Genomic DNA, 21,603 nt, shown 5'->3' with positions numbered 1-21,603 from the left:
TAAATCCGCACTGAATGTTTTTTAGGAAAAAGTTAGGCTACTCAGTTTAGTACATTTGGCCGCGTCCACAGTTTCTAGAGCCTCAATATTTCAACCCAGTGCCATGACAACACAGGCCCTCGCGGCCAAATAAACAGACCGGCCCACCGGGAAATCTCCCGGTGCTCCCGATTAGCCAATCCGGGCCTGAGGCGAATGCACTACCAATGACGCTAAACACCTCATTCTCTAGTAGGCGTCAGTGCGCAGTGCTTCATCTGCACAACTCTCACTATCTAGCCACTGTTACACATGCAATATGAGAGTGGATATCTGTTTTTCACAGCTGACGCGCAACAAAATGCTACACAAAAAATAAAGCGCAGTTGATGAACGAACAACAAGAAAGCACAAAAAATGAACATACAGTACTCAAGAGTAAATACAACGTTTTCGTTGTTAGTCGCCAACAGCACAGCAGCTCCAGACAATCAAACCCAGTGTTACTCACAGGAGAAGTGGAATCAAAGCAGCCCCCGCGTCTGTTTTCAGGCCTTCCCACTTAGCTCTCTCCAGCGCTGGAAAGCTTCTCTAAAATTAACGCAGGTCCTAAAGCGCTTGCCCAGTCATAAACCTTCATTCCAATGATATTCTTTTGAGCTCTTTTGTATTGTGTCCCATTTCTCGTTCTGCATTTTTTTTTGTCTTTCTTTTCAAATCTCCCTCTTGCTCGTTCTCTCTCCTCGACCGTCATACGCTCCTAATGCCGATTGGTTAGATGATTGTTGTTGGTATCAGCCCGACTAACTTCCAAACAGTGTAGTTGAAACGTGCTCATAATCTTTTGTTGATCCCAAAGCTTATTTTTTTTGCAATAATCCAAAAGCCAGTGGAAAAATCCTATTGGGTTTTTGTCGAGGGAACCAGTGTGATTCTAACTTCAGGGGTTGGCCTACAAAAATACATCATCCCACCTTTGAGCCTTAACTTGATCTGACCGATGGCCTGCTAATTGTGATTGGATTGAATAGTAGAATAACATTGAATTATATTCATTTATTAATAAAAGTATTAAATATCGTGACTTGTGGTTTGTTATTTTAGCATTATTTAAATTATAGCATTTAGATATATTTTTAATTTGATTTATTTTTATTTTTTCAGTTTTAGTAATTTCAGCTTTTGTAACTTTATTATTAGTTTTTGTTTAAAGGGGTGGTTGATTATGATTTCACTTTTTTAACTTTAGTTAGTGTGTAATGTTTCTGATTGAGCATAAACAACATCTGCAAAGTTATGACACTCAAAGTTCAAAGCAAAGGGAGATATTTTCTTTTAAAGTTTAAGGACTAAAACAAACAGCGTTACTGACAGTCGTCATTTTGGCTGCGTGAGATTCTCCAGCTTTGTTGTTGTTGAGCAACCGAAGCATGAGCTGTTAAAGCTCCGCCCTCTTTTGACAAGCGGGCCGAGAGCAGCAGCTCATTTGCATTTAAAGGAACACACAAAAATGTTGTGTTTTTACTCACACCCAAATAGGGGCAAATTTGACAAGCTATAATAAATGATCTGTGGGGGATTTTGAGCTGAAACTTCACAGACACATTCTGGAGACACCAGAGACTTATATGACATCTTGTGAAAGGGGCATTATAGGTCACCCTTAATTTTTAGCTTTAATTTACTTTATTTCATCCTTATTTTAGCTACTGAAAATGATTTTAATAGTTGCCGTTTTACTTAAAATTAATTACAGTGGTTTGCAATAGTAATTATAAAATAAACACTTTTTGTTCCCCCAATACTAGAAATGTGGTTACTATATCTCTGATTTGAATATTCAGTCTGTATTTGTGTTAAAAATAAATGCTGTAAGGTTTAAAAATTCTTGCAATGTGTACGTTTTGCACTGCATATTAAACAAGTATTCTTACTGTTTTTTTGTTTGTTTGTTTGTTTTAAAAAGAGTTTTCAATGAAACTCAATGGTGAGACATATTTATCTCTCATGCTTTCAATTATTCATATATGATAATTTATTGTTTTTAAAGGCATAGAAATAATTAATATTGATGGTTTTTCCACAGGCCCAATTTCAATACAACTACTGAACAGTGGTATGTCTTAATAGACTTCTGTTTTATCATTTTTATTGAGTTTTGAATGATTTGAATTGCTTTTTATGTTTACCTGGCTGGAGACGCTAATCTTTGTTGTGGTTGTGTGCTGTATTCTGTTACATCCATGCTGTGATCTAAATAATTGATCCTGTGGCTGACCTGATCTCTCTTGTTGCAGTGATTACAAGGTGACTAAAGTGTCCCTAAAGGTCATGACCCCAGTGATCCTCACTGTATTTGTACTAGCACTGTATCTACATGCCCAGCAAGTGGAGTCAACAGCTCGTCTAGACTTCCTTTGGAAACTTCAGGTCAGGTTTGAGCCACTGATAGACCAGCTTTTTGTTGCTGTTTGCTTGGTTCACTAAGATACAGTATACAATAAAGTGTGAGGATAAATAATTTGTTCATAAAATACATTGAGAATTTGATAGTTTCAGAATTTAAAATACGCAATTCGTCTGTTCCCTTCACAGGCCACAGAAGAGAAGGAGGAGATGGAGGAACTTCAAGCCTACAACCGTCGGCTTCTCCACAACATCTTGCCCAAAGATGTGGCTGCCCACTTTCTAGCACGAGAGAGGAGGAATGACGAGTTGTACTACCAGTCGTGTGAGTGCGTGGCTGTCATGTTCGCCTCCATCAGCAACTTTTCCGAGTTCTACGTGGAGCTGGAGGCCAACAACGAGGGAGTGGAGTGTCTGAGGCTCCTCAATGAGATCATCGCTGACTTTGATGAGGTTAGAAGGCTGGAGAGAATGAGGGAATCTTCAATTATGAAACTGTGTGACGAATATGAAAGCATCTATTTTGGCTTTTTTTGACTTGAGTACACTACCATTCAAAAGTCCTGGGTTGGTGTAGGGCTGGGCGATGAACTATATAATATCGTGAGGGAGCAATAAAATTTACATTTACTCGATATGGATTGATCTAACAGCCTATCACATAGCAGAAATAAACGTGACAACAGCCAGTCAATGCATGTCGCTAATAATTGATTTGTGAATGAACGGCATGGTTTTGTCTGATACGCAAACTTAAACACGTGACATTCGCAGTGTTTTCAGTGTCTGCCGTCTCAATATATGAGGACATGAACAAATGAACTTCATCTCCAGAGCGGCTTTGAGAGTCACTTCACAAGCTTTTCACTGTTTCGTTTGAGAAAACTAGACTGAAACTAAAACTGAAAGATCGTCACGACAAAATAAAAGTTCTTTTTAACTTCAAGAAATGATGACAGAAATGTATCAGTACTGTATACTAAAATGTACTTCTCAAAGCAATAATATTAATATTATTTCTAAAGAATATCATACAACTAAGATATTTTTTTTCCATCCATGTTTTAAATTTATACAGTTCTGTTGTGCAGCATCTTATTTGACACAAAAAAAGAATTAAATGTTTTGTTGTAAGTTAATATTTTAATTTGATTACATATAAGCTTGATTAAATTGTTCAAGTTTTTAAAAATTTGCAAATCAAAAAATGTAATTGTGAACAAACCAGTTAAATTGTTTACATTCATTCTCAAGGTCTAACAATTATGTGGAAAGCATTTTCTTAATATTGTGATAAATAATGATATTGTATGATATGGAAAAAATATTGTAATAATATTTTTGGCCATATCACCCAGCCTTAGGTTGGTTATATTTATTTAATGTTTTTAAAAGCCGTCTCTTGCACTCACTAAGGCCTAAAATACAGTAAAAACAGTACTTTTGTGAAATATTATTACTATTTAAAATAACTTTTTTTTTGGTAATATATTTTAAAATGTAATTTATGTACTTTCAGCATCATTACTCCAGTCTTCAGTGTCACACGATCCTTCAGAAATCAATCTAACATGATGATTTGATGCATTTACTGCATTGAAACATTTATTATCATCAACATTGAGAAAAATTTGGGCTGCTTCATATTTTTGTGGAAAATGTTACATTTTTTCAGGAATCTTTGATGAATAGAAAGTTCAAAAGAACAGCATTTATTCAAAATAAAATTAATTTGCTACATTATAAATGTCTTTACTGTCACTTTTGATTAGTTTAATTTATCCTTGCTGAATAAAAGCATTAATTTCTTTCAAAACACAAATCTTACTGACACCACATTTTTAGAAGGTAGTGTATATTGATGAAAACCTCTGTCACTATTACAGATCATCAGTGAGGAGAAATACAGGCAGCTGGAGAAAATAAAGACCATTGGCAGCACCTACATGGCGGCATCTGGCCTTAACGACTCCACCTATGACAAGGAAGGCCGCTCGCATATAACCGCTCTGGCTGACTATGCCATGCACCTCCGCGAACAGATGAAATACATCAATGAGCATTCCTTCAACAACTTCCAGATGAAGATCGGTACGTGTTAAAACCTACAGGATCACACAGAAGTCCATTCTTTACTGATTATCTATTAGAAACATTTGAAAATGTTTGGTTTGCCAAATCAAAGCCATGTGGTACAACTAAGTCTCTTTAAAAAAGGTTGTCAAATGTCATCTGGTGCTACTCCCCACAAACAAAATGATATTTTTAAATTAATTATTCATTATCTTAGTAAAAAGAAACTTCATTTAAATTTTTTAATGATTAAAGGCACACTATGTAGATTTCACCTCTAGAGGTCGCTTATTCAAAACAAAAGGCATAGCTTGATGACGCCTTGATTTCGCAGAATCATGGGAGGTGTTGTCTTCACATCTACATCCGGTGGAAAAGAATCCGACGAGACTCGGGCAGAAATCATATTCATGGATGAGCTAATGTATTAAAGATTTATTAACATTACTGTAGTATGAATTAGGATGAACAAGGCCACTGGAGCGATTGCTAATAAGAGTCGCCACTTCCGCTTCTTCCGGTCATGTGTATGTGGGGTAACACAGCGCTGTTTTATCATATTAAGGCAGGAACACACCAAGCTGGCGGTCGGTCGTCGGGCAGTTTTTGTTTGTTGGCCAACTATGTTTTCTCAATGTGTTCCACACCGTCGGCTGAAGTTGGTCCTCGTCTGCTTTTTTTCGGCCGATTCGACATGTTGAATCTGCCACCTGCCACCTGCTGGTTCGGAAAGGCATTTCATCTTAAGCGGGCGCAGAACTGACGTGCTACTTGGCCGTCGGCTGCCGATCGTCGGTTTGGTGTGTCAGGGCAACTCTGGACCCAAACGCTGCCGACGTGAACCAACCCCGCAGTCTGCTTTCGTCGCCACTAGTTCGTCGCCGTCGGCTTGGCGTGTTCCTGCCTTTAGATGCATTTGTGTGTTGAAAGTTATAATGCTACTCTGTGAGTTAGAGTATGTTTTTAAGAAGTTGGCATATGCATGTGTGTACAGGACTGAACATTGGGCCAGTAGTTGCAGGAGTTATTGGAGCCAGGAAGCCCCAGTATGATATCTGGGGAAACACAGTAAACGTGGCCAGTCGGATGGACAGTACAGGGGTCCCAGACCGCATTCAGGTAAACCTTTAAGCCTGCATACGCTCACAGTGTCATGGTCATCGTGAGTAAGTCACGTAGAAGTGATTTTCTGGTATTTTACTGGATGTTTTGCAGGTGACTACAGACCTGCACCAGGTGTTGGCCAGTAAAGGTTACCAGCTGGAGTGTCGAGGGCTCATAAAGGTGAAAGGCAAGGGTGAGATGACCACTTACTTCCTGAACGACCGACCTCCCAACAGTTAGCAGTGCACTAGAATTTCTTTGGATTCTCACAATTCCCCAGAGAGGAGGATTTCTCCACAGGCAAGCTGAAGACAAACACGTAGCCATTGCCATCACTTGAAGAAAAAACAAACAAAAAAAGAAGGATTATTGAGAAAAAAAAGAGAAAAAAAAAACAGACTCCAGACTGGAGAGTCGTGGCGGTCGTGGATATGGCTGTGCACCTTGAAGGACGATTGTTTTTAAAGCCTCTCCCTCAGGCTGCTTGAAAGATGCAAAGTCTGTTTATTTAATAAAGGCCTTTATTTGCCGAAGAAAAACGCTGTACATAAGGCATTTTCTCCAGTTTTATTTTTGTGACATTTTTTTTCCTCTGTTTTTTTTTTTTTTTTTTTTCAGGAGAATATAAATACAGGTACTCATGTTTTGTTCGGAATTCCTTATTTATTTTGATCTTGATGTTTTGTGCAAAAAGTCCTTTATGGAAAAAGTGTGGAAAACACATACACATTTATACCGTACATAAACACGTACGCTCGTATATCTGTGTGTGTACGAATACAGTATCTGTATAAATTAAGAAGAGAACTATTGACCAAAGACCAAAGTATTTAATAGAAAAGAAGTTGTCAAAACGTTTGCGGAAGTTTTGAATATTATGTAATGCTCTGACGTCCTCATCCCTCGATTTTCCTGTTTTTATGACGTTTTATCATTTAAAGTAAATCACACTGATTGACCAGTGATCTGGGTGACTGGCAGAGCGTTGTGCTCCGGATCATATGAAGGATTGAATGATTTAATTTAAAGTCTTGCTTTTTTTTTTTCAGAATGACAAATTTTAGATGGTAAAGTGTGGAAAGCTGTGGAACAGTAGTTTTTTTTTCTTTTTCTTTTGGGAAGTACGACCAGGTCTGGGCCTTTAACGCGTCCTCAAGGAAGACTTCAGTTTAGTTTTGTTTGTTCCGTCAACCATTTCTTCTTTTTTCAAAGAAGTATTTTTGGTACAAAATGAAATAAAAGGAAAAAAAGAGTTTTTCGGAGGCATCTGGGGAAAAGCCACGGCATTGGATACCACGGTACAAGACAGTTTATCGAGATCCAATTCATTCTAGAAGGACTTTTTTAAAAATGAAAGAAATATATCTATAAATTATGACTGAATACTGTGCTTTGTAATCTCGAAGGGGCATAACTCTTTTCACTGTGAGGTTTCTATGATACGACTAGCTGCTTTCTTGCCAAACTAAACAGCTCAAAAGCATGTCTGATTGTGGTATCTTCTCTACGACTTTTGTTTGTTTGATTCCCTTAAGTTTTAATGTTTGGGTATTTTGTATCACCTCTGTATCCTTTTTTATTCCTGTTCTGGTTGTTCTTATTACGATTCCATTCCAGCTGAGGAAAGGGAACAAAGACCCGGATTGAGACGTTCAAGCAAGTTGGTACTAACTGATCAACTGCAGTCAGTGACGTATGAACAATATTCCCTCCACTGCTTTTTCTGCTTCATTGCAGTGAACATCTCTGAAAAGTCATCATTAAAACGTCCACTTCAGATTCATTTAGATGTATAACACTAGCCAGCTAATTACTAACATAGAACCGACTTCCGTACACCGCATGCGTGCATTTGCAGTACATTTGCCTTAATTGAACGAACTTCAGTATATGAAAACAGTGCCTCTTTAAATCACACTTTCTACGACCCAAACCGCGCAATTCACCTGGTGAACGCAACCCATTTCTGCAACGTTCGTTAACTCGGCCACCTCTTTCAGCGTATTGACTTGCATGATGGCCAGAGCACTGTGTTTTTCCTGCCGTGTTCTTCGCTCATTAAAAACTTGCTGTGATAGTAGCTTGGTCATTGCATGTCAGTTGATCACGTTCGTACCAAAGGCAGGGCGCCCCGTTGTTTTTTCGTCCAGTATGTGCAATAAAAGCGTACACGATTCGGCGTGAGGGAAGGAAACAAGCAGGAGTGTATTTTAGTGCTACTGACTCCCACACTGGGGCCTCTGTCTAGATCGGGGCTTAACGACTCCTGATCGTTTTTTTATTTTCCTTTACCTTTTCGTTTGTTTGTTTCATTCTTGTTTTTTTTTTTACTTTATTCGAAGGATTAGAAAAGGGACGAGCTTTTCAACTTTGCAAAGGAAAGTTGAGAAAAGACTCTTGAATATAGACAAACTTTTCCCCTCTAAAAATAAAAAAAATGTCTGTTTTGTTTTTTTGTGATTGCCTTTTTATTTGTGGTTTTTGTTTAAATCCCTTTGTTTTGGTATATTTTTGTCATTATAAAGTGATGCATAATTCTTTAAGAGTTTTAGTAGCTTCAAATTATTGATGGGCACATTGTAGATTTAACTAGTTTTATCACCATTATTGGGCGAAAAATGGGAAATCTAATTTTTAATTTGTTTGCAGTTAATGCTAGTGACTTCAGTATCCCTTTAGTAGCTTCAATAATCAACTTCAGTGACTTCAATAATCAAACTAGTATCAACTAATTAATTTCATCTCGGAACTTTACCCGTAAATCGAGATGCCTTGCTCAGTAAATATTTCATGCATTTGGTGAGTTGAGCCATTTTGTAATTCAAATACTAAGGTAACTTAACATCTGATCCTAGATCAGTTATTTCATCCTGTTTTAGTCAGTTTCTGATACGAATTAAAGAAGAAACAAAACCTGTATAAATGTCTTTGTTCTGCTGAACACAAATGGCACTTTTCCACTGCATGGGACGGCTTGGTACAGAACGGGCCGAGCCGTGCCGTGCCGAGTAGTACCACGCAGTGGAAAAGCGCCAAAAGGAAGATATTTGGAAGAATGTCATTAACCAAACAGATGTTGCCCCCCCATTGACTACCATAGTATAGGGGGGATGAAATCTGTTTGGTTTTTGACATTCTTCCAAACATCTTCCTTTTGTGTACAAACACATTCATACAGGTTTGGAACAATCTGAGGGTGAGTAAATGATGACAGAATTTTCCTTTTTGGGTGAACTATCCCTTTAAGGGGTCTACAACAAACTTTAAAGGGTTAGTTCATGTCGTTTCACACCTGTAAGAACTTCGTTCATATTCGGAACACAAATTTAGATATTTTTGATCAAATCCGATGGCTCAGTGAGGCCTCCATCTTGTCTGCCAGCAAGATAATTAACACTTTCAGATGTATATGCATAAAGATATTTCTTTTGATTCGAATCAGTGGAGCATGTATCAAACTGCCAAAGTCACATGATTTCAGTAAATGAGGCTTCGTTATGCCATAAGTGTTTCGAAATTTCAATGGTTCACCACTGGGGGGCGTGACTTTGGCAGTTTGATACACGCTCCAAACCACCGATTCGAAACAAAAGATTCGTAAAGCTTCGAAGCTTCATGAAGCAGTGTTTTGAAATTGCACATCACTAGATATTGTTGAATAAAGTCGTTATTTTGTTGTTTTGGGGCACAAAAAGTATTCTCGTCGCTTCATAATATTAAGGTTGAACCACTGTAGTCACATGAACTGTTTTAAATACGTCTTTAGTAGCTTTCTGAGCATCTGAAAGTGTAAATTATATCTTGCTGGCAATGCAGGCCTCACTGAGCCATTGGATTTCATCAAAAATATATTAATTTGTGTTCTAAAAATGAACGGGTGTGGAACGACTTGAGGGAGAGTAATTAATTTAATTTAATTTAATTTATTTATTTATTTAAACAGGGACAGTGTAAAATATAGATTAACCTTAAGAAGGAGAGACGCATTTTACCAGGTTGTAGCACTTGTGCTAATTTACACCTGTAGTCCCTCTACAGGCTGATGTCAACAAATCAAGTTGATAATACATTTATCCCAAAACAGCATTAAAATGATCACACCCTTCATTCATTCCTCAGCATGCATTTACAAATACGTTCTCACATACACATCAATTACTGAGCATTATGTGAACATGTTTGTTTTTAGAAGAAGCCATTTTTTGACCCGATGTGAAATTTTTTTTTTAATTTACACATGTGGTAAGCTCTTTTGGCAACTTATTCCACTGTCTGATGGCCACACTTGAGAAAGTGGAGCTACCGAATGCTGTTTTACACAAAGGAATCCTACACTCGCCCCAAGCAGTCGACAGAGTGGCTCGAGATGTACTTTCTGAGCTCAGTAAGATAAACTTTAACTAATGACAATTTTCCTTTTTGGGTGAACTAACCCTTTAACTTGAGGTAAATCTTCAGGTAAAATGTCAAGTTTAGTCACAAATAGTTTATTTATTAATACTGGATTTTGCCGCCATAATACAGGTATATGCAAAGAATAACATTCAGCACATACAGTATGGGACTACATTTTTTGCACTAAATTCTTGAAACAATATGGCACAGTCATAGATGTGTGTAGTGGATACACGTTACATTTGCGTATCCTCTGCACCTCCTGTTCTGCAAGGCGAAGTAACGCACTGTAGTGTTGAAGCATTATGGGACAGTGATCACTATAGTTTCATGGATCAGGGATCAAAACAAGCTGAAGTCTGGGTAGGTCATTGACATCTCATTCACAAACCTGAGAAAATAAATGAAATACATGTATTAAAGCATTACACATTATCCTACACAGATTTTGACTCATAGCTTAAGATTCTTCATACTTTGTCATTTCGCTGTTTTTGCGTGGGAAGTGACGGGTTCGAGTCCAAGGCTCCTGGCTCTTCAGGCCTTCAGCGGGACCCCACCAACCATACTGCTGGTTATCCGTCACAGGTACACGATACAGTTCTCTAGGAGCTGAAAGGGGAACAAGACATCAATGACTACCAAGAATGTTGCAAATTAATTAAGATCTAATGTAAATTATTAAATGGTTAGTCCAAAAAATTAAAAATAAATAAAAAATGAAAATTACCCCATAATTTACTCTCAAGCCATCCTAGGTGTATATGACTATATTCTTTCAGCCATATACAATCGGAGTAAGATTAAAAATATCCTGGCTCGTACAAGCTTTATAATGGGAGTGATTGGGATTTTGAAGCCCAAAGAAGTGCATTCTCCAGGGGATTAATAAAGCGAATCGATGCATTCGTGCAAGACAAATATCCTTATTTAAAACTTTATAAAGTAAAATAATGAGCTTCTGGCGTGACAGCCATATGCATTCGACTTGCGTCTAAAAAGTGTTAACTTCCGTGATGTTGTACACAATGCCATGACGTACTACGTGTTATAAAGTAGCATAGTTCGTCATGGCATTGTGTACTACGTCACGGAAGTTAACACTTTTTAGATGCAAGTCTAAAAGTATGGCTGCATATGGTTGTCACAGTATTTTTAACTCTGATTTGGCTAGTAAAATATCTAGTTTCCGCCAGACCACCTTCTGTATTCAAATTACAAAAAAAAACTGAATTGGCGTCACGTCAGTTAAGCTTTTTCTGTAAGTTGAATACAGAAAGCGTAGGATGTAGCATAAGCTTTTTGAACTGCGAGAGTTTTACACTTTCTTTGTAAGTTGAATACAGAAGGCGGTCTGGCGGAAGCTAGATATTTTACTTCATAATTTGTTAAATATGGATTTTTTTATTATTATTTTTTTACACAAACGCATTGCTTCTCTTCAGAAGGCCTTTATTAACCCCGCCGGAGCCGTGTGGAGTGCGTTTATGATGGATGGATGTGGATGGAGACACTTTCTTCAGCACATACTCATTGATCCTGTTCACTGCCATTATAAAGTTCAAATGTGTCAAGATATTTATTAATATTTCTCAGATTCTGTTCATTAGAAAGAAGAAAGTCATATACACCTAGCAGCTTGAGGGCGAGTAAAGCTTGGGCTAATTTTCATTTGAAAGTGAACTAATCCTTTAATGACAGAATTTTCATTTTTGGGTGAACTAACCTTTTAAGACAGGGGTGTCCAATCCCGCCTCTGGAGGGCCACTGTCCTGGAGAGTTTAGCTTCAACCCCAATTAAACTCACCTGAACCAGCTAATCAAGGTTTTTAGGCTTACAGGAAACTTCCAGGCAAGTGTGTTGAGGTAAGCTGGAGCTAAACTCTTGGACACCCCCGCTTTAAGACTAATTCATTAAAAAAAAAAAAAATCCATAATGCACATGAACTAATCTACACATGGTGTATATCGCTTATTAATTTATGAACTATACATGAATCTCTCTTTGGTGAGTTATAAATGCAGTATGTGGGTGTTTGATGAATTTAGTATGAACTTACACCTCTGAACGCGTCTGATCGGATCCTGATATCTGCTCTGGCTGCCAAGATGCAGGTCTGATGAGTCTGAAGGGAAAAACCAGACATAATAAACCTCACTACTACTGTAAATATAAACAGGTATGCTTTCGGCAGCGCCTGCATTAAAGTCGAACCAAAGCAGCCATACCTCGTCCTCGTGCATCTAGTTTGTTTTGGGCAGATGGTAACATCCTGTCTCCGAAAGGGTTCTGATAGCCCAGATGTGTGATTCCGAAGAAAGCCATAATCAAAACTGTATAAGTTCTAGCTCAACTGAACGAGCTGAACCGAAAGAGTCGCACCAGACCTTCTCTCGCTAATGTTTAATGTTGTCATGGATACTCGCACTGCCCCTCATTCCCCTGTTCATTCATCAGCACCTTTCAAAATAATGCTCAAAGCAGAGTTAGATTTGATTATAGTCAAATTCAAAGCCATAAACACATTGTTTGCTTCCTAAATATCACCTCCGTCCACATTATTTCACGGTTGTTTTAAGTACGTTAACGACTTGTTTGTGGAGAAAATAAACCGGTCAAATTATCCAACGAGATGCACCTGGCATGACGGAATGATCTTACTGCTAGAAAAGAAATCATTAACAATATCTTCTCTGGTGTGTAGGTTAAGTTTACAACTGTAAAGTGGTTACAACGCTTCACTTTAGTGCAGGTAAGTACATACTTGAGTTGAAGCGCCACCCTTTGAACTACCTCAGTTCTTTTCATGAAATATATTTAGCATACAAATTACAGAAGTGCTTGAGTTCTCATTAATAGATATGAAACATAATGGTCGCATCAGTCTCTTGCTGTTTATTGCTTGTTTGAACGCACCGGTTACAAATAATACCGATACTTTCTCATATTTCGGCTCTGGGTAGGCCTAAGTTAGGTCCTCTCATGGTTCTTTCAGAGATAAAAAAAAAAATAGAAGTTATTTGATAGAGAGCTGTAGTTCGACTTCCTTATTTTTTTTATTTTTTGTAAAATACCAAAATGTTCCGTCTTTCAAACCACTTCACTCAAATATACTTTAATAAGCCTATACTGATTTATTTATAATTTAGTGGTGTCGGCCGGATTTCGTGGGAAAATGCGTAATGCATACCCGTGTGTATATTATATTATTACACAGAAGTAGCTGGACTGTGGTGCTTTTATGGTTTGGAAGTAGCATGCTACGTGAAGCTGAAATTTTGGCGTTACAACGAATGAGAAACAATGATTCAAAATGGAACAACCTTTGCGGAATCACCAGTTGCAAAAACAATTGTTTTGATCACACAGTTTTTGGCAATCTCATGTTAATCTTGAGTACCTATAGAGTAGTAGTGCATCCTTCATATCTCTGAAAAGTCTTTTAGATGTGCCGAGTATTTCCGAAAACAGCCGAGCTCCTTGAGGCGTGTCGTGTGAGCGGAGCTAAAGAGTGACGAGCATGCACAGCTACAGCTTTTGTGTAGCAATCGTCTGCAAGCTATAAATGGTCAGCTAAACAAATGTATTTAAACACACACAATGCACCGTGGCATTATCCCTGGATAACTTTTGAACTATTGTTTACATTACATGCACTTAGGCGCCTATTGCCAACAAAACAGACATTTGAAGCAGTTTTACTCACCAGCTGCAGTTCTGACTCATGACAAGGATCATTACCGCTGTGACCGCTCCATCTTTCAAACTATCTGTAAATCCAGCGTAGAACTGGGCCTTGTTTATGAAACCATAAGCGCCAATCCTGAGGGCTCGAGCAGCCACGGAAAAAACGAGATATTCTCCATTCATTTAACCAGCAAAAAAAGTGATTGCGACTATCAGACATGACTTTATCCTTATTTTGAGAGTTAATTTAAGGCGGTTTCTATGGTTATTTTAATGACAAATATCGAGAGTGCATCAATGTAATGCATGAGCACAAAACTCTCAGCTCCACTGGGTTCTTTGGGAAGCAAGGTTATCTTTCCCTCACAACCAAAAACATACTTCTTTGGTGACATTATTGATTTTGTGGTCTAAAAACAAAGTGACAAATCTTTCTCGAGCAAGTCCTGTGCAGCGCTGCCGATGACTTCCGTAAAGCCAAACGAAGCTCGTTGATGGGTGTGCTCTTGCTCTGGTCGACGTGTGCACGCAGGCTCTTCCAGGAGAAGTGCCCGTACAAGGAATTCCGCCCTTTATTACATAATAACGGGCCTTACTCGAAAAACAAAGTGTTAAGTTTGTGGGGAAACGGATTTTGGCAAATACTCCGTTGTCGAACTCATGTTTTGAAACTTTGGCCATGTTTAGCATGAGAATCCAACTCTTTAACAGTGTAAACAAGTCAGAATGCATGAAATAGTATAAGAGCCCCCTTCTCCCCCCAACAAGATATCCAGTATCCATGTGTACACCTGTGCATTAAAAGCGGAGTCAAAACAGAACCAAATCAGTTTTATTAACTGCTAGTGGGCCAAAAGTTACATGTATCCTATCTTTAAATAGTCATGCTATGTGACAAACTAATTGAAATATTCCATGTTTTCCTCTTAAAAATGAATTCATAATATTAACATAAAATAATTAGGAAAATGCTGTATATTGTATAACATGTCACACTGAGGGACACTCAATGATCTTCTCAAATCGAGAACAGTGCAAAGTAATTTATTTTGCCGAACATTTTTCTGTTACTACAACAAATGGATGAAGTTCTTGTTGAACCAGAATTTGTGATCTAGTGTGGTTTGTTTTCACGTAGGATGCACTTACGAAGTCCCCAATGTGCACTACCCATAAAACTGTGCATCTTTGGATTGACCCTTTTAATCACCCTTCTATGGGTATTACAGCTGGATCTAGGAAGGTCTGCCAGCTGGTTTCAAGGTCTTTCCCTAAAGCCAAGATACAGAGGCAGTGTTGGTTGGAATTCTAGCGGCATTTGGCATTTTCGGATGAATACCACTGATCCACAATTTGAAGGAGCTTCAGCATTATCTGGAGATGCCAGCTGTCCCTCTGGGTTCTATAGCATGGAGGAGCTCAGGCCTCACATAGAGAGACCTCAGGAGGATCCTGAAGGACCTGGAGCTGATGGAAACCCCTTCATATCTGGCATCATGACTCCTGTGGAGTTGAAGGAGAGACAGGAGGGTCTTTCTAGAAACGGCTTCAACCAGTTTGCTAGTGACCGCATCTCCTTCCACCGTAGTCTTGGTGTTGACACACGGCCCCCTGAGTGAGTATCAAAAGAGGCAGACTGGGAAAATTTGTTCTTAGAGAGTTTTTATACCATATGATCACGTCATTCTGGATTAATTATAATATATATATATATATATATATATATATATATATATAATACAATTCTCTGTTACTCTTTCAAGATGCATTAAGCAAAAGTTCAGCAGATGTCCACGGTTACCTTCTACCAGTGTGATAATTGTGTTCCACAATGAGGCATGGTCCACTCTCCTACGCACCATCTTCAGTGTCTTGCATACTTCACCTGCTGTTTTACTCAAAGAAATCATACTGGTGGATGATGCAAGTACTCAAGGTGAGTAAAGGCAAAGAAACATTGGGTTTTTAGGTACTTGGTATGAAAAAGGTTAACAATAAAACAAGCAAACAAATTCCATGGACTTACATTGAAGAAGAGACCCAAGCCATATCTTGAGACCAGAATATCACCTGAGCATGGCCTCTTTTGACTTGGGACAGTAAGCAACCACTCAGAACACTGTAGTAACAGCTTAGCAACCACTCAGAACACCCTAGCAATGCATTAGCAATCACATATGGCTGCATTTCCTAAAAGCATCATAAGTCAAAGTTGATTCAACTTAGGCTTACAATGCTTTTGGGAAACGCTACCCTGGACATCCTAGCAATGCCTTAAGTTAACACACTAGTTAGTAACACCTTAACAGAGACCCAAAACACCCTAGCAACACCTTAACAGCCACCCAAAAGTAAATGACAAGACCTTAGCAACCACCCAGAACACCATGGCAATGTTTTAGCAATTACCCAAGACACACTAGCAATGGCTTAGCAATGACTCAGAACACCCAAACAACACCTTAGTGACCATTCAGAACCTCTTATCAATCACCCAGGACACCCTAGCAATGCCTTAGCAACCACCCAAGACACAGTAACACCTTAACTACCCAAAACACAGTAGCAAAATCTTAGCAACCACCCAAGACACTAGCAACAGCCACCACTCAGAACACCATGGCAACGTCTTAGCAATCACCTTAGATACCTAACAATGGCTTAGCAATGACCTTCTTAATAAAATATGGAAATCTAGTTAAAACAGTATATCTTTGAAATATTTGAAATGGATTAAGGCAGTGCATTAATTACTTTCTTAATTTCAGATCATCTAAAAGCCCCACTAGAACAGTATGTCCAGTCTCTTGAGATTGTGCATGTCCTGAGGCAGCGTGAGAGGAAAGGTTTAATTGCTGCCAGACTGTTGGGAGCACGTGAGGCTGGAGGAGAGGTGCTTGCCTTCCTGGACTCCCACTGTGAGTACATACTATCAGGGACTTTATAGAGTGCTCCCCAACCTTTGGCTTTCACAGAAACTGAACTGACTGGAGGTATCAAATCGTAGTCCTTTAAAAGGTGAACATAATATATTCAGACAGTCCTGAGGATTGAGTCTAACCAAAGTTGAATTTTTTTAAGTAGACATATTAGTCAACTTCCTACTCTGATTTAGTGTGTTTTCCCAGGTGAGTGTTTCTATGGGTGGCTGGAGCCCCTGTTGGCCCGGTTAGTTCAGGAACCTACCACAGTTGTGAGCCCAAGCATTGCTGTCATCAACAAGGACAATCTACAGTTCATAAAGCCAGTGCCGTCAGCCCGCACACATACCCGTGGTAACTTTGACTGGACCCTGACTTTTGGCTGGGAGACTATTCCTGAAGAAGAGATGGTGAAACGCAAAGATGAAACCTATCCTGTCAGGCAAATGATACACATGCACATACGTTTCTATATTTCATGGGGACTCCCATAGACAGTACAAACTGTATATTCTATGCCCTACCCCTAAACACAACCCTCACAGAAAATGTTTGAAAAACATGAGGAAAGTATGATTATAAGCCGTTTTCCTATGTGGGACCAAAAACAATTGTCCCCACAAGGTCAATAATGGTTGGTATTACTATCTTTGTAGGGACATTTTGTCCCCATAATGTAGGGTTTAACAGGATCCCCCCCCCCCCCCCCCCCCACACACACACACACACTTTTCTCAGTAAATTGAATTTATATCACTTTTAATTGCATTTATATCACTGCTGCATATGAGACACCAATTTTTAGGTAGTTACTTTTTTTTTTTTTTTTTTTTTTTTTTTAAGAACACCTGCTATTGCCGGAGGACTTTTTGCCATTTACAAGCAGTTCTTTGAACACATTGGGACATATGATGACAAGATGGAGTTTTGGGGAGGAGAGAACATAGAAATGTCATTTAGGGTAAGACACTTGGAGTTTTTTTTTTTTTTTTTGCATTCATTTGAGTGAACTGTTATTAACATTTGTCATAAAATTAGAAGATTTTGACATTCATTATTTACTCAGATCATTATAATTCTGGTACAGTTTTTATTGTTAACTAAGGCCCTGTCCAAGGCCCTTTTCAAAACCACAGCTTTTTCTATGCGGTTTGGCCGTTCTGGTCACTGAAGCCGAACATTTTTGAAAACTCCTGCCATGGTGAAGATTTTTAGAAACTCCGGTTGCAGTGTTGTCATGTAGACGTTTTGGCTTGAAGTCAGAACTGGAACCTGTAATAACCTTTTTTCCAGGCTTTTGATTGGCCAATGTGGCTTTATGGTTAGGGTTATATCGCCACCTGTTGGTTTGGCATGCTCTTGACAGCGATTCATAGTGTTTTTGCATTTTCATGTGGACACAATTTTTTATTTTTTTATTTTTTATTTTTTTAAATGGATAAAAATACCCATGTACATGTGGACTAGGCCTAAAACTTTAAAAATATCTTTTTAAAATTAAATAAAACTGAAATAAAAGTAAAATAATATTTATAATGATATATCATAATAAATGTATAATAAAATAGAAAAAAATATGATAATATATATATATATATATGTGTGTAATAAAAATGGAATAAATAAAATTATTGAAGTACTAAAATTATTAAATGTGAAATAAAGCTTAAGCTAAATTGAAATATTTAAACAAACAAACAAAAAATAAAAACTAATAAAAATGAGAAAAGTACATTATAATGTTTCCAGCTTGTGTTCCCCTGGTCCTGTTCGTACTTTTGTTATTTCCTGTTCTACGCCATGTTTTGTAGTCCTATAGTTTTTTTTTTTTTTTTAGTAGATTAGTTCTGTGATCATGTGTGTCTTGTTTGCATTGATGTTTTACGTTGTCTATAATCATGTGTGTCTGTTCTTTGTCGAGTCTTGTCCTACATGGATCTCATGGGTCCTGCAGGACCTACATGGGTCTCCGTGATGGATTTGTTGTTTATTCTATTAATAAACTCACTACGTATGGATCCAGCTCTCCCTCTCCCCACGTTACAATAAGAAAATTACTAAAACCCAAACTAAAATGAAAATAGACAGAAAAAAATATAAATTCAAAATATTAATAAATACTATTGTCACGATCACCGTCTGCCCCTGTCTAGTTCCGGACTCCATTTCCCATCATTCCCCTCGCCAGTCACTCTACACCAATCACCTGTCGCCACATACAGCCATGCACACACTCCTCACTAATCACCACACCCAGCTGCAGCTTGTTACCTGGACTATAAAGGACTTCCACTCACACCACCTCACCGCGAAGTATTGTTTAACTGTTGTTGCAATTTCCGAGCGTTTATTCCCTGTTTGCCTGTCTGTTCTCGGCCTTGTCTGTTCCTGTTGTTTGATCCGTTGCTGCCTGTCCTGATCCTTGCCTTGCATACTGTTCTGTGAGTGATATCTGCCTGCCTTTTGACCTACCGCCTGTACCCTGACTACGACCCTGCCTGTCCTTTGCTGCCCCTGTTTGTTCCTGATTGACCCTGCCTGTACGACCATTCTCATTCTTAATAAAACGCTGCACTTGGATCTCCTGCCTGAGTCTCCAATCACAACAACTATAATAGCATATAAATAATACTAAAACGACACTGCTTTGGTATCATACATCATGTATTGGCTCTTGCAGGTATGGCTGTGTGGAGGTAGTCTAGAGATCATTCCCTGTTCTGTGGTCGGCCACATCTTCCGTACCAATAGTCCACATTCCTTCCCAAAAGGCATAGATGTGATCACACGCAACCAGGTTCGCCTCGCAGAAGTCTGGATGGATGATTACAAGAAGATTTTCTACAACAGAAATAAAAAAGCTGCTGCCTTTGCAGCAGAGGTGAGAGAAGTGGCTAATGTATTTAATATTTTTAATTAATTACAAAATAAATCTTCTTTGTAAATCTCACATATTTCTCTTTTACCTTTGAGGAGCACAGAAATCCTACAGGGACATAAGTGAGCGCCTGAAGCTCAAAGAGAGGCTACATTGTAAAAATTTCTCCTGGTATCTAGAAAACATTTACACAGAGGCGTTTGTGCCTGATTTGAACCCTGTGCTGTTTGGATCGGTAATGCATATTGTTACAATTTTATCATTTATTGCAGTAATAGCCATATATGTATATAATATATGTATGTATGTATTTGTGCATATTATGTCTATAGTTGAAGAACATTGCCACAAAAACTTGTCTTGATGTTGGTGAGAAGAATCCTGGAGGGAAGTCAGTGATTTTATTGATTTGCCATGACATGGGAATGAATCAGGTATTCTAATGACCACTGCTGTCATCCTCACATTTTATTTTTTATTATTATTATTATTTTTTTCAACACTGTCTTTATTGATTTTGAAACGTTACCACCAAAAACAAACACACAGAGAAAAAATTATAATAATAATAATAAAACAATAATAAAACAATAATAAAACGATAATAAAACTATAATAATAATAATAATAATAAATAAATAAAATAAAATAAGATAACAAAAAAATCTATATAATGGTACATTAATATCATAACACATGATGCATGTTAAGCCAGGTTACACAGGAAACAGACAATTAGGATCGGTTTCTTTCAAAAATTCCATAAAGCGATTCCATACTTTGAAAAACTTTTCAGGTTTTCCTTTAACAATATATGTAAGTTTTTCCACCTCACATTTTTTATTTTATTTTATTTTATTTTATTTTATTTTATTTTATTTTATTTTATTTTATTTTATTTTATTTTATTTTATTTAATTTTATTTATTTATTTATTTATTTATTTTATTTTTTTTGTGTTTGCTTTGTTTTTTGTTTTGCTTTTTATTTGTTTTGTGTTTTGTTTTTATTTTATTTTAATGTTTAATTTTGTTTTGGTTTGTGTGGAAGTCCGTTTTCGCCACTAAATTAAAAAAAATTAAAACAGTAATTGCAACTTTTATCTCAGAATTGTGAGATATAAACTGGCAATTGTGAGATTAAAAAGTCAGAATTCTGAGATAAAAAATAGCAATTACGTTTTTTTTTATTTTTTTTTTTTAGTGGCGAAAATGGGCTTCCATAGGTTTTTGTTTTATTGTATTTTTATTAGGCAATGTTTTCTCACTTGAATTTGACCACTCAGAAACATTAAAAAGTGGCAGAAGCACTCTGCATTTGTTAAATCAGTATATATTTAAATATTTTAGATCTTTTTCTGTTATTTTTTTCTCTGTAGTATTTTGAGTACACGTCTTATCAGGAGCTGAGGCATAATATTGATAAGGAGCTGTGTTTGCATGCGACGATCGAGCCTGAACCTGTGCGGGTGGAGCCGTGCAACTTTCAGGGCAATGGAACGGTCCCAGCTCCACAGCAGATGTGGAATTTCATTCTTCTTTCCCAACAGGTATGGTACATATCCCCAACATCCCTTTGCCTCAGGCTGTGTGATGTTGCAAAAAATAAATGTTCTATCATGGCACAAAATTACCTTTATAATCTCAAACTTTTGTGTGCTTCATCCATTTAAAGATTTTAATTTGGTCTTTAATCTTTGTGTTATCTTATATTTGTGATTGTTTGCAGATATATCTTCTCCACAATGCTCTGTTTAATAAGTGTTTAATGGTGGAGTATGGCAACATCATCATGAAACGCTGTGAGCCTGCCAACAGTTATCAACATTGGTCTTTCATCTGATCTGTGTCCTCCGTCAGATTACCAGACTCTTTTGAAATATGCAAAAGTGCAGTGTCACACAAATGTTGTAAATGTGTGCAATGAATCAGGAGTTCTAATTTTAATTAGGTTAAAGTTTAATTTCATGTGACTGAATTTACGAAATCAAAGCACTGAAATCATTGCTTGTAAAATAATGCACACGTTTATTTGGTTTCTCTTTTCACACTGAACACTGTTCAGTTTCTGGCCAATGTATTTATTATTACATGAAAGCTAATGAATTAAAGATACGATATTAAAGACTTGTGTAAACGAGGTGTGCAATGACTGAATGT

The 21,603-nt window shown here is 37.6% G+C and overlaps 3 protein-coding genes across 5 annotated transcripts in view; 2 read left to right on the top strand and 1 right to left on the bottom strand.

The window, feature by feature from the left end:
* adcy6a (adenylate cyclase 6a) overlaps nt 1-8,135 on the top strand; it is an 85,527-nt gene extending 77,392 nt beyond the window's left edge. For 2 of the 3 annotated variants that reach the window (XM_067372515.1, XM_067372517.1), the window contains exons 18-24: nt 1,946-1,966; nt 2,066-2,095; nt 2,277-2,409; nt 2,575-2,838; nt 4,272-4,476; nt 5,453-5,577; nt 5,674-8,135. In XM_067372515.1, coding sequence (XP_067228616.1) covers nt 1,946-1,966; nt 2,066-2,095; nt 2,277-2,409; nt 2,575-2,838; nt 4,272-4,476; nt 5,453-5,577; nt 5,674-5,802 — 907 coding nt within the window. In that variant the 3' untranslated portion in view covers nt 5,803-8,135. The remainder of the gene's footprint in view (nt 1-1,945; nt 1,967-2,065; nt 2,096-2,276; nt 2,410-2,574; nt 2,839-4,271; nt 4,477-5,452; nt 5,578-5,673) is intronic. The other variant, XM_067372518.1, reaches the window with a different exon arrangement.
* Nucleotides 8,136-10,045: 1,910 nt separating this feature from the next.
* Nucleotides 10,046-12,465, bottom strand: LOC137008844 (sperm microtubule inner protein 11-like). The gene is made up of 4 exons (XM_067370566.1): nt 12,187-12,465; nt 12,018-12,083; nt 10,434-10,569; nt 10,046-10,348 (listed from the first exon to the last, which is right to left on the bottom strand). Exons 1-4 carry the CDS (start codon nt 12,281-12,283, stop codon nt 10,300-10,302), a joined length of 348 nt encoding a protein of 115 aa, XP_067226667.1. The 5' UTR covers nt 12,284-12,465; the 3' UTR covers nt 10,046-10,299.
* A 186-nt stretch (nt 12,466-12,651) lies between these two features.
* LOC137008766 (polypeptide N-acetylgalactosaminyltransferase 6-like) lies at nt 12,652-21,286 on the top strand. Its single transcript, XM_067370482.1, has 11 exons — nt 12,652-12,710; nt 14,784-15,260; nt 15,409-15,581; nt 16,414-16,563; nt 16,774-17,008; nt 17,410-17,527; nt 19,247-19,447; nt 19,548-19,679; nt 19,777-19,878; nt 20,823-20,993; nt 21,173-21,286. Exons 2-11 carry the CDS (start codon nt 14,785-14,787, stop codon nt 21,284-21,286), a joined length of 1,872 nt encoding a protein of 623 aa, XP_067226583.1. The 5' UTR covers nt 12,652-12,710; nt 14,784.
* Nucleotides 21,287-21,603: the final 317 nt, after the last annotated feature.

The sequence above is a fragment of the Chanodichthys erythropterus genome, chromosome 20, assembly GCF_024489055.1.
Source record: "Chanodichthys erythropterus isolate Z2021 chromosome 20, ASM2448905v1, whole genome shotgun sequence".
Taxonomy (NCBI): domain Eukaryota; kingdom Metazoa; phylum Chordata; class Actinopteri; order Cypriniformes; family Xenocyprididae; genus Chanodichthys; species Chanodichthys erythropterus.
This window is presented reverse-complemented; position numbering and strand designations above follow the sequence as displayed.

Excerpts from the sequence above, each read along its gene's own strand:
- LOC137008844 (XM_067370566.1), bottom strand. The coding sequence starts at position 12,283 with ATGGCTTTCTTCGGAATCACACATCTGGGCTATCAGAACCCTTTCGGA. Across the intron at positions 12,084-12,186 it reads ACTAGATGCACGAGGACGAG|ACTCATCAGACCTGCATCTT; the intron begins GTATGGCTGCTT and ends TTTTCCCTTCAG. Across the intron at positions 10,349-10,433 it reads AAAAACAGCGAAATGACAAA|GTTTGTGAATGAGATGTCAA; the intron begins GTATGAAGAATC and ends TTATTTTCTCAG.
- LOC137008766 (XM_067370482.1), top strand. The coding sequence starts at position 14,785 with ATGCACTTACGAAGTCCCCAATGTGCACTACCCATAAAACTGTGCATC. Across the intron at positions 15,261-15,408 it reads GTTGACACACGGCCCCCTGA|ATGCATTAAGCAAAAGTTCA; the intron begins GTGAGTATCAAA and ends TACTCTTTCAAG. Across the intron at positions 19,879-20,822 it reads ATGACATGGGAATGAATCAG|TATTTTGAGTACACGTCTTA; the intron begins GTATTCTAATGA and ends TTTTCTCTGTAG.